This window comes from Phalacrocorax aristotelis, chromosome 3 (assembly GCF_949628215.1).
Source record: "Phalacrocorax aristotelis chromosome 3, bGulAri2.1, whole genome shotgun sequence".
Classification (NCBI taxonomy): domain Eukaryota; kingdom Metazoa; phylum Chordata; class Aves; order Suliformes; family Phalacrocoracidae; genus Phalacrocorax; species Phalacrocorax aristotelis.
The window spans coordinates 94,253,581-94,264,454 of record NC_134278.1 but is presented as its reverse complement, the minus strand read 5'-3'; the positions used below and the strand labels follow the sequence as shown (position 1 = coordinate 94,264,454).

Below are 10,874 nucleotides of genomic sequence, written 5' to 3'. Positions count from 1 at the left end.
CCCCTTGGCGGGAGGGGAGCTTTGTTGTCTCCTCGCTGCTCCGGACACTCCACGCTGGGGCTTGCGGCGGGGCGGTCCCAGCCGGCCAGCCCGGGGTCCCCTGGCGCGATTCTCGTCCCCCGTCCCGGTGAGGCTGGGCGGCGGCGGCCCTTCGGGCCGGCTCTGCGGAGCCCTTCGCCTCGGCACGGCGGCGGGCGCTGCCCGCGGGTCCCAGCTTCCCCCCTCCGCTCCGCTCCCGCTCCCCCCGGCCCGCCGCCGCCCCCTGGGCCCCGCCTGGTTTCCGGTGCCCGCCCCGCCCCCGGAAGCCCCTCCCAGTGGCGGCGGCGGCGGCGGGCGGGGCGGCGGCGGCATGGCCATGGGACGGGACGAGCACTGACCGGAGCGGCGCGGAGGATGGCGGCGGTGCGGGCGCTCCTGGTGCTGGGTGAGTGCGGGCCGGGCCGGGCGCCGCAGCCTCCCCCGCCATGGGGATGTGGGTCCCCGTGCTCGCGGTGGGGCCGCGCTGGGGCGGGGGCGAAGGCGGAGGGGCTCCGCCGCCCCCGGGAGGGTGGAGGTGGTGCGGCCGCCTCCTGGGCCAAGCCCCGCCGCAGTGGTGCGGGTCCCCTGGGTTCCCGTGAGCCCGGCGGTGATGGGGCCCGGCGCTCCGAGCCCGGGGGGCGGCCGCGCCCCCGCCCCGCGGGGTTCCGCTGCGCTGCGGGAGCCGCCGGAGCGCCTCGCCCCGGCTCTCCTTCCCCGGCGTGCGCCGGCTCGCCCTGCCCGCCCGGCGTGCTTAAATGAACTCGGATGCAAATGCGCCAGACGTTTGCCGCCTGGGAGGCGGCGAACAAGCCCTCCCGGAGCCCCCTCTCACTGGGCTCGGCCCTGCCTCGCAGCCTCTCCCGGGCCCCGTGGCGAGGGGTGACACCACGAAGGCTACTTGTGTGCAGCAGCGGGTGGTTCTCCCGTGAAATCTGAGCAGATTAAAACTCGAAGGAAAAAAAAAAAACCCAAACGAGCATGAAGTGGGCTCTCACTCGTAGAAACTGGGCTCCCAACCACTGATGGGGTTTTGCCCCTTGCTGAGCGCATCTGCATGAGCTGTTCCCACTCCCCATGCCACCCTCCGTCCGTGCAGGGTGTGAGCCAGCCTCCCTGCCTGTTCCCAGCTCTGCCATCCTCACCGGTGGTATAGAGGCTTGGGGGCGGCCGGTTGATTTTGCTGGCTGCTGCTTTTCATGGTGTTCAACTTGTGCCGCAAGGCCCAAACCTGCCATGCCTTGCTCTGCTCCATGGTGTTTCTCCTTGCAGGCCTCCTAGTGCCATTTTCCTTGCCTGAGGAGCCCACGGTTTTGGCTGTGGCATGAGAGCCATAGTGGCTGTGAGCTGGTTTCCAGCCTGGCTTTGAAGGGTCCTGTGTCTGTCCCATGCCGCGCTGCCTTGCTTCTCACCCCCTTCGGTTGAGAACCCTGCAGGCAGGGTCCTACGCGTCACCAGCACCCGCCTGCGGTCTCTTCTGCGTCACTGTGCACAATTGTATGGTTTGCTTTGCAGTTTCTGCTGTGAAATCAAGAACAATCTTAGTCTAGCACCTGAGGAGGATACTGCCTCTGAGGGAAAGGTATTTATAGCGCTGCTGCTGCTTTTCCTGTGTCTGGAGCTGTGTCCGAGACCGGCTGCCAGGCTGCAAGTAATGTCCAGTTTACAGCTGATAAGCATGAAAAGCAGCATTTATTTAGCTGATTAGCACTATAATTTCCAATTGCCTTGGTAGCCTCTGGGAAGGCTGTTTCTGGAGGGGGAGTACATACTTTGCTTGGGCTCTGGTTTGGGTCCACGGGGCCCTGCGGACCTGCCGCAGCGTTTGCCTATCTGCTAGCATGCCACCACTGGTGGCTGGGATGTGCAGGCCTGCCCTTGAGGACTGTCTGCCACCTTTCCTGCCAGCACACTCCCCTTTCCAGTTGCTGGAGTCCCTGTGCTGCTCCAAGCACGTAATCTCCTCATTTCTCCTGCTCAGCAGGACCATGTCCTACAGCACTAGGAGGAATGTGCTGCTGTCTGGCGCATGGACACTGTAAAAAAAAATCTCAGGTGCCAGTAATGTGGCTGAAACGTATAGTTCTATGTCTGTGTTTTACAGGCTAGTGGTAAGTTTTGCGGGTTGAAGGACAGTGTCTCCCTTTGCCTGTGGATGCTGTTTGGAGAGAGGGCTGGGGAAAGACCTGTGAAGTGTGGGGTATCCATGGCTCACGCGGGTCCTTTCTGTGATCCTCCTTTGCCACGTATGTGTTCCAGGAGCGCTCGGTGCCTGAACTGCTGGTCCCTGTTCCTCCATTTCCGTTGTTCAGCAAAGCTGTGATCTTTCTGGCAATGACACTGCAGCATGCCAGATGTGTGCTGGCTTCTGCTGGAACATGTGGTTGAAATGCTAGCAGAGGAAATATTTGCTGAGTCAACTCTTCTTTAAAGCTGAAAACCCCAAAAGGTCTATTTTATTCTGGAAGTGCCTCCATGGCCTGTGCTGAGCTGTATGTTTCTGTATGGCAGTGCTTTTCTTGTGCTTGCTAACAAGGCTGTTCCTAAGGAAGAAAATCTCTGAAAACAGGAATGATCAGATAGGATCTGAGAATTTCTCTTGGGTTCAAAATAAATTTCCAATAGTACAATTCGGGTGACTTTCACTCTTTGAGCTGAAGCTGCCATCTGTTTTCCAGTGACTCTGAGTCTTCTGCAGCCAGACCAAGTACTATGATAGGTGATCTGAGTGAGCATCCCTTTGGCAGCCGAAAAGCTGTGCTGCTCAGCACGTTTCTGGGCTGTTTTAGGGCAACGTGGTGACAAGACAATACCATTCCTTTCTTATAAAGCACATGGTCCCCCTTGGGACTTGGCTGTACTCAGGCAGTGCTCTGGGCAGGCTGTAACCCCAACATGGCAGGAGCTTCAGAGGCACAGGGACTGCATAGTGATGGCTGTAGGCACTTCTTTGTCTGCACAACGGGTCCTTGACCACTGAGAGCTGGCACCAACCAGAGGGTTGTCATGTTCTGCATCCTTTAAAGATGTCCTCTGATCTCTTAATTGATCTGGAATGAGACCATCTTCTAAAGGCAGATGTTTTAACTGCAGCAAGCACCTGTATTAGTTGCATGCTGGGTGATGAATGCTCTTGCTGATGGGAGTGCATTTCCTCCCAGTCTGCTGAAGCCCTCTTGCTCAAGAGAGGTGGGTGGATGGCACTGCATGTCTGCATGTTGCTCAGATGGATAGGTCTCACCATGTTTGACCAAAGGCTAGTGCATACTGCATCCAAGCAGATAGGTATACATGTCCTGGGAGGGCAGGCTGCACTTTCTCCAAAGGCAATGGAGCCCAAGGGGAATGGAGGGAAGAAGGTATGAAAGGATTGGGAAGAGGAGAGCCTGGCTTTGGGGGAGCAGGCAAGAACACAAGGGCCAGTCTGGCTGTAAGTGATAAGGCACTTAAAAAAGATCTGAAGACTCTGAGGCCTGGTTACAGGTATTTACTAGGGGAACTTTACACTAATATTTTTCTTCCCTTCATTGCAATTCATCTGCTATTTGAGCTGCCAAGATCAAAGCTGTCTTCCAGCAAGCACACGTGGACTTAAGTAAATAGCTGGACCTACACTTCTCTCTAGTGAATTAACACTCTTTCCTCTCTGAACATTTTCAAGCATAGCTCTCAGGCCTGGAATGCAAAATATTTCACATTAGCAGTGGGTGTTTCCACTGCTTTCGATATTTGGGAACTTGGAACAAATGCTTATTTAGCAGCAGACAGACTTGGGTACAAATGTGCTCTTTGTGAAGGTGGTTGCTGCTGTGGTGTTTGCAGGAAAATTCCCCTGAGATTGGAGGACATACAATTGTTTGTCCAGACCCCAAGGAAACAGGTCCCGTTCTCCTAACATGAGTGGTGGTCTCATGGGCTGGGACAGGCAGCTCTTTGGAGGCCTGGAGGGCAGTGAGGCTGGCAAGATGCTTGGCAGATGCACAGGAACATTCTCCTTCATGAGGATTTAAGTTGCACAGGCTGTTAATATTGGGTTTGGGGGGCAGGGTTGCAAAAGCTGTGAACTAGCACAGTGGGTTTTGCTGTGTAAGTGAAAGAGGCAGCTGTACCAATTCACCTCCCCAGGCCCCCAGGTGAATGCCTTTGCCATGGCAATACCTCCTGGAGAAGGTTGGTCATGCCTGAGTTGGGAGAAGGGCAAGTGTAGTGTCTTTCACCTTTGTAAGAAATCAGCTGTGTCTTGGGGAAGAGGGGGAAGGGAGATGAAGAAACGATGATTTGACAATTGGTAGCATGTTGGTGCTTGGTCATCAGCATGCATTTCAGCATGGCAGAGGTGATGTGCTGGGTGGCCTGTTTCCATGTCCTGCTCCTTGCCTGGAAGATGTTGGGAAGTGGCATCCAGGAGCTGCTTGTAAATGCCTTTAGTCTGTTAGAAAAGCAGACGTTATATTGCGTGGTGGGGTTAAAGGGCTGTGCTGTGAATGTAGCATACCTTCTGTGCCAGCTTGCCTGGAAGAAGCAGTCCCACTGCTGGGCATGGATGGATTTGCTCTCTGAGACAGACCTGACAGGGGGCTCATAGGGATGCTGCAGGTTTTCAGGCTTTTCATGTGGCTGCCTGCTAGAGCAGGGGCTGTTCCCTGGGCTTTGTTGTGGTTGGGAGGCTCTGCATGTGGTTCAAGTCTTGTTCCTGATGTCCTTGTGAGCTTTCAGCAGTACAGATGCATTGTGCATCTCTTGCCTTTTAGGGAGGTTGTTCAGAGGGAGTCTGAGTAAGGTGGGGGACCCTGGGGTCTTTTAGAAGCTGTTTGCTCACTTCCTAATGCCAAAGCTATCGAACCACAGCATAAGAAATCAAGTGTGTGGCTTTCTGATTCTGGAGGATGTGGCCTGGGCAGGGTCCTGGGCTTCCACCTCCTCCCTCCTACCTGACCCTGTCAGGATCTGCTGTGCTGGCTGTGGTGATGAGCCATCAGCTCTCTGTCTCTCCTCTTCCTCACCTGTTGCTGGGGGATCTGATTCAGGGGCTGCTTCCCTGCATTGCTGTTGGATGCTATGTGAGGCAGCAGCATCCCATCACCTCTCAAGTCGCACAGTGTCAGCAAATTGACCTTGCATTGTAATAGGAACTGTTGCTATTGGTTTGCACTGGGCAGCTGGTGTCCCTAAACAAAAAAGGGTCAGACTGAAGGATCATTGTGAGGAAGACCATCTCCTGTTTCACTCTTCCTGTACCTTCTGAACATACCACTGTGCACGCAGTGGGAAGCAAGAGAGGCTTGCAAAGCATGTCTTTATAGAGATGTAGGTTGGTTTGGTGACTAGACCAGTGTGCAACGGAAGCTTTCCAGGATGCTCACAAGTGTCTCTGGTTTCAAGGAGTGGAGCACTGGAAGAATAGTTGTCTGGGGTTTCTTCTGGATATTCTCCTCCATGGGAGATGGGTACAAGCTGGTTGTAGTGAAGCTGCTGTGGGCTCTTGAGGTTGGAGGCACGTTCTGTGCATTAAGAAGCTGCAGCTCTCCAGGTCCAGTCTGTGGGTCTGGGTGCTGCTTGAATTTGGGTTGAATAGAGTCCTCTCCAAAGGTTTGTCCAATGTTTCCTCTTGCCTCTGCCTGCTTTGGGATAATGTAGCACGGTGAGGATGAACCCATGCCACCTCGTCAAGGCAGGGACTCCATTTTGGGTCATTCCTTTGTTCTGGGGAAATACTTGGCAGCAAGTGCTGTTCTCCTGTGTTTACCTGTGTCGTCTTTTAATCTGTGCAGCCCCTGCTGAGTAGCTGTGGAAGATCTTCAAGCCAAACACAAGTGGTCTTTGTTTCAAAGCATCAATTTGTGTTGGCAGCCAGGTCTGCAACGCATGTGCTTTTCATTGACTGCTGCTCCAGCTCTGTTCCTCGCTCTTGCCAGCTTTTTTTTAAATTTAATACAAAAATGTTTTTCCTGAGCTTAAAAGGCTGAGCCGTACAGTACTTCTAGTCTTAATTTAAGCCTTGCCTTTTTCAGGGAAGCAGCCTCTGTCTGTGCACAGAACAGACTGCTTTCCTCTCCTCTGAGAGGTAACTAATACGTGCTGTCTGATCAGCAAAGAGAGAGGTGAGGGGGACTTTAGAGTGGTTTGCAAGCTTCTGAAAGACCGGTCTGTGTGCCTGGGATGAGGAGTTTTGGTGTGCCGACCCAGCTCAGGCTGTTCCCAAGCCTGCTTGACTTAGAGCACTTTGGGAAGGTTGATGGGTAGGTGCTTTTGTTGATAACTCTTCGCAGACTGTTACTGCCTGGGGCTGCACCTTTGATTTGGTCAGCTTTCAAAAATCCATCCTCTGTTCTCTGATTTTGACCCTATGAAGTTGTTCTGCAAGGACTTCTCTTGAAAATGCATTTTAATCTTTAAAAATATTAGGTGACATCCAGGTGAGGCTCAGGTCACTATTTAAAACATTCTTGTTGATAGTGAACAGATGGATGCTGGGATGTCTAGGTGACCCAGAGAGCAGAAATGAAAACTTGCCAGAGACAACCACAGGAGAATTCAGACTGGGACTTGCCAGGGTAGAACGTTGCAGTGATGAGTACTCGTGAACTCCGTGTCCCCTTGCACAGTGGGTGCACACAAATTGTGTGTCTGGAGAGGAGGCATGGCTGATTTTAACTGATGATTCCTTGGTGAGATGGAGCTTGCTGGCGGGATACCAATGGCCCGTCGTCTTGTCAAATTAAGCTCTGATATGAATGGAGTAGGCAGGAATTTTGCCATTTGTGGACTGGGGTGTGCACAGGGCCCCTGAGTGTGTGTGAATTGAATCCACTGTTGTCGGATGGTCTGGACCTCTGTGAGGTTGGGATGTCTTGGATTGGTGGTCATATTGTGCAGGATGATGAATGAGGAAAACTGATATGAGCAGACTTCTGTCTGGAAAGTGGGGTTACACATTTGATTTTGGGTGCATAAACCCTCCCTCTCTGGAAAGCGAGATATTGCAGGCTGGGAGAAAGCTGTGACACAAATACAGAGTTGCTGCCTATGCTGGGAGCTGGTGTGAGAAGGGGCTGGGGTTTAAGTGGGTGATTGTTAGAAGTCTACTTGTATTTCAGCCCCTGGTTGACACATGTTCAGTTCCTAGATGACTTCTGTCCTGGAGGACAGGAGTGTCCATGAGTACTTTGCATTCAGACCTCAATGATAATGACAGATACTTGTTTTCAGGGTAGCTCTGAGGTCACAGGCTTTATAATTTATTTTTCCTGCAATGCTGTTGAGGTGAGATTTGTCCCAGCATCAGGATTTTATGCCTGGATGCAGTTCAGGCCACCCTGAAAAGCAGCCAAGACATCGCCCTACTGCTGGCGATACGGGCACGCCAGTGAGTTGGCTCTGTCCTCCGTTGCTGCAAGCCAGAGGACTCTCACCAGAGCCACGGCATAGGGAGGCCAAGCTCCATTCTGGCCGTAGAGGGGAGGCTTATGTGCCTCTGGGCAGCTCTGTGCAGGGTTGTTCTTGCTGTTGAATGTGATGCTGGCACAAGATAGGCATGGTATTGCTTAAGACCAACTATAAACTCTCTCCTCGTTATGGTTGCTCGTTTGCCTCTTTAGGAGCACAAAGGAAGCCTTTGATTCCAAAACATACAGTGACTCTCCAACTAGTTAAAGGCAGGACAAGCTGCGGCTTGCAGTACCTTTATTGCTCTCTACACCATGTGCTTTGGTGTGTGTCCTGGCTCTGCTGGGGAGGCCCATCACTTGCATGGCTCGGAGCTGCTCCATGGTGCTGGCTCTGAAGTTGCTGGCAGTGCCTGTGTCAGTGGGAAGCCTTCATGGGAGGAAAGCTTTCCCCGCAAAGGCAAGATCAGAGAAGATAAAACCAGGCAGTCTTGTAGGGTGCCACACAGGCCAGTGCATCCAGCTCTCCCAAACCATCCATGGGAGCATAGATGAGTTTGTGCTGCTGAGGATGAGTTGTTCAGTTGCCTCTGCAGCTGCCCTGTCAACGCTGAAAATCTCCTCCAGCAGTTGAAGAATTGTACAAATCATCTCGAACCAAAGAAAACAGATCTTCCTGTGGGTTACTTGATGTTCTTCTTTGTTCCTATCCCTCCCTACTGCCTGCTCTGAGCACTGGGAGCCTGGGAGACATCTGAGAGCACCTGGCAGGTGCTATGGGAGGGGCCAGTTCCTGGGCTGAGCCTCCTGTAGCAGTGAGATGGCTGGATGTCAGCCAGTTGTCTTGAGATCACCCTTTCTGCCAGCCAGGTTTGAACAGATGTTTATCCACCATATTCCAAGCAAAAGCTGAGCTATGAAGGTAACACATGTGATTTTTCCCTGCTGTGTGATCTCCTGATGGTGCTCCCTGCATGTTGTGTGTGCTTGCAGCCTTTGGATACATAAGTGGAGGAGTTGCTGGGGCCTCACCTGGCACAAAAGCATTGGCCCTTCTGCCCAGGTCCTACCTCTGTCTTGCTGCCTTGTTGTTCTGGCCCAGGTGTAGCTGTTCCTTTCCCAGTTGTGCTTCCTGTCTCCCCTCTTCCTGGTTCTTCTTCTGGATCCAGACCCCACCATGGCATGCCACATGTCCCTTTCTTGGACTTTCCTGTTGCTTGGCTTCTCTCTGATGCCTGGCTGTGAGCACTGCTGTTCTGCCAGATGTGGCTGTGGCTTCCTCATCCCATCTTGAGATTGCTCTTGTCTCTGTGCCAGGCCCCCAGTTCACGACAGGTGGTGAGAAGTCAGAGCAGAGCTGGGGCAGAGTTGCCGAGATGTTCAGGTGGTTCTTGGAAATCAGAGACTTCTTTGATAAGAATTCTTCCACTCAGCTAAGGAAAAGTCTCAAAACCACGTGGCCTGAAGCAGAAACCATTAATCTGAATGGTTAACATTTTTGGAAGAAAATAAGCGCCCAGGAAACAAGAGTGTCATGGTGGGCATCCTTCAGTGTCTCACTGTGTTCCTCTGGCCTTGCTGGGATTTGGCCCTGCGTGGAGATGCTCTCCTGCACAGCTGTTGTACAGACAAGACATGCCAGTTTGATGGAGCAATCCATTTTATCTGGATTGCTGAGTGGCCACAGTGAGCAGCCAGACACCTGCAGATACCTCAGCACAACTTCTTATTATCCAGGACCTGGTTGTTGGGTGTCTGTTGCCACTGTTTGTGTGCTTCCTTGGCGTTTTGTTGCTTAGGATGTCCTGGTGCTCTTCCACTGGTGGATTAGTGACTGTCCAATAAGAATTCTTTGTTCTCCAGATACATTGGGAATCAACTGTCCTGCTGCTATTGAGAAAAACACTTCTTTTTCAAGAAGATTTGGTTAGTATGAATTTCTGTCTCTGCAAGTCTATAATACCTGAACTTTTCTTTCATTTGTCACTGGGGCTTTGCGTTAGATCTATCTTTAGCAAGCATTCTGGGCACAAATTGGAACACAGGAAGTTCCACCTGAATATGAGGGAAAACTTCTTTACTGTGACAGGGCAGTGGAACAGGCTGCCCAGGGAGGTTGTGGAGTCTTCTTCCTTGGAGTCATTCAAAACCCACCTGGACGTGTTCTGGTGCCCCCTGCTCTGGGTGTACCTGTTGAAGCAGAGGGATTGGGCAAGATGATCTCCAGAGGTCCCTTCTAACCCCTACCATTCTGTGATTCTGCCTAGTTATCGATTTGTAAAAGTATTCCAGAAAGTGCCCTGCTTGCATATTCTTCCCACTCAGTGACTTGTCTCCATTTTTAGCTGAGAGGTAATGTAGCAATGTCTCACAGAGAAGCTGCCTTTTAATTAATATTGCATGAGCAGAGGCAATATTAGCTTCTCTGTCTACTTTCCTATTTTTGTGGCTTTTAATATAGATTCATAAATGGCTGTAATGAAAATAAACAAGGAACTATTCCTTTCTGTGCCCTCTTTGCGTTCAGAGGTGATGCTGCAGGTCCAGTCTCCCTGGTGATGTTTTCCCCCAGGAGGCAGGTCCTGGGCCATAGCTGGACAGCAGTGCTGTCCTACACAGCCATAAATGGTGATTGTGAAATGGGGCTGGTCTTCAGCTTTCCGGCAATGAAAAGAGGGGGGACTGGATGAAGTCTGCAGACCTGTAGGGCGTACTTGGAGACAGATATGTGGAATTGTGGGTGATGCTTTGTAGCCAGGAGGAAGGCAGTGCCACACAGACTGAAAATGGATGTGCAATGCACAGCAGGCAGTATTAACTAGTGTCCCTGAAACGCTTGTGAGGTGTGACACAGAAATTATATGAACCCAGAGAGAAGCCCTGGGCAACCAGTCCCTCCTCTGCAAGCTTCACATGCAGGCAGAGGTCAAAACCCAGCAGTGTACAGTCCATATAAATAGGAGGGGCACCAATGCAGCTAGTGGAGTGAGGCCTATTTCAGGTGTCGTCTCAATGCCTTTTGGCAGCTCTGCTTGTCTCTGGCACTGCTGGATACATGGGGCAATTTTTAGCTTGCAGCACCATGGTGGCTGCTAGGAAAAGGTGGTGTGTGTTGTTGGGACTGTCTTTCCTGGGAGCTTCTTCCCTTCCTATGGGAGGGGAGCAAACAGGTCAAACCTGCAGTAAACCAAGTGGCAAAGCAGGATGCTCCAGACTCACATACCTCAAGCTGGACCCACGGTGCAGCCTTGCTCAGTGGGGAGTACAGCTGCAGGATTGCCCCAGTGTAATGCTGTATGTGGCATTCCCCAGCCTCTGTGCCATCTCCTTGCTCTTGGGAAGGTAGAATGGCTGGATGCATGCTTATGGGTGAGCCATGCAGAGGCAGCTGCATGAAGGGGTGCATAACTGAATCCCTGCAGCAGTTGCCATGCTATGGGTGTCATTTTCAAGACTATGGCACTGGATGAACCA

General features: G+C 52.2%; 1 protein-coding gene across 1 annotated transcript in view; it reads left to right on the top strand.

Moving 5' to 3' along the window:
- Window positions 1-311: 311 nt before the first annotated feature.
- The window catches only part of PTK7 (protein tyrosine kinase 7 (inactive)), a 40,164-nt gene continuing 29,601 nt past the window's right edge, over window positions 312-10,874 (top strand). The window contains exon 1 of the mRNA XM_075088514.1: window positions 312-424. Coding sequence (XP_074944615.1) covers window positions 394-424 — 31 coding nt within the window. The 5' untranslated portion in view covers window positions 312-393. The remainder of the gene's footprint in view (window positions 425-10,874) is intronic.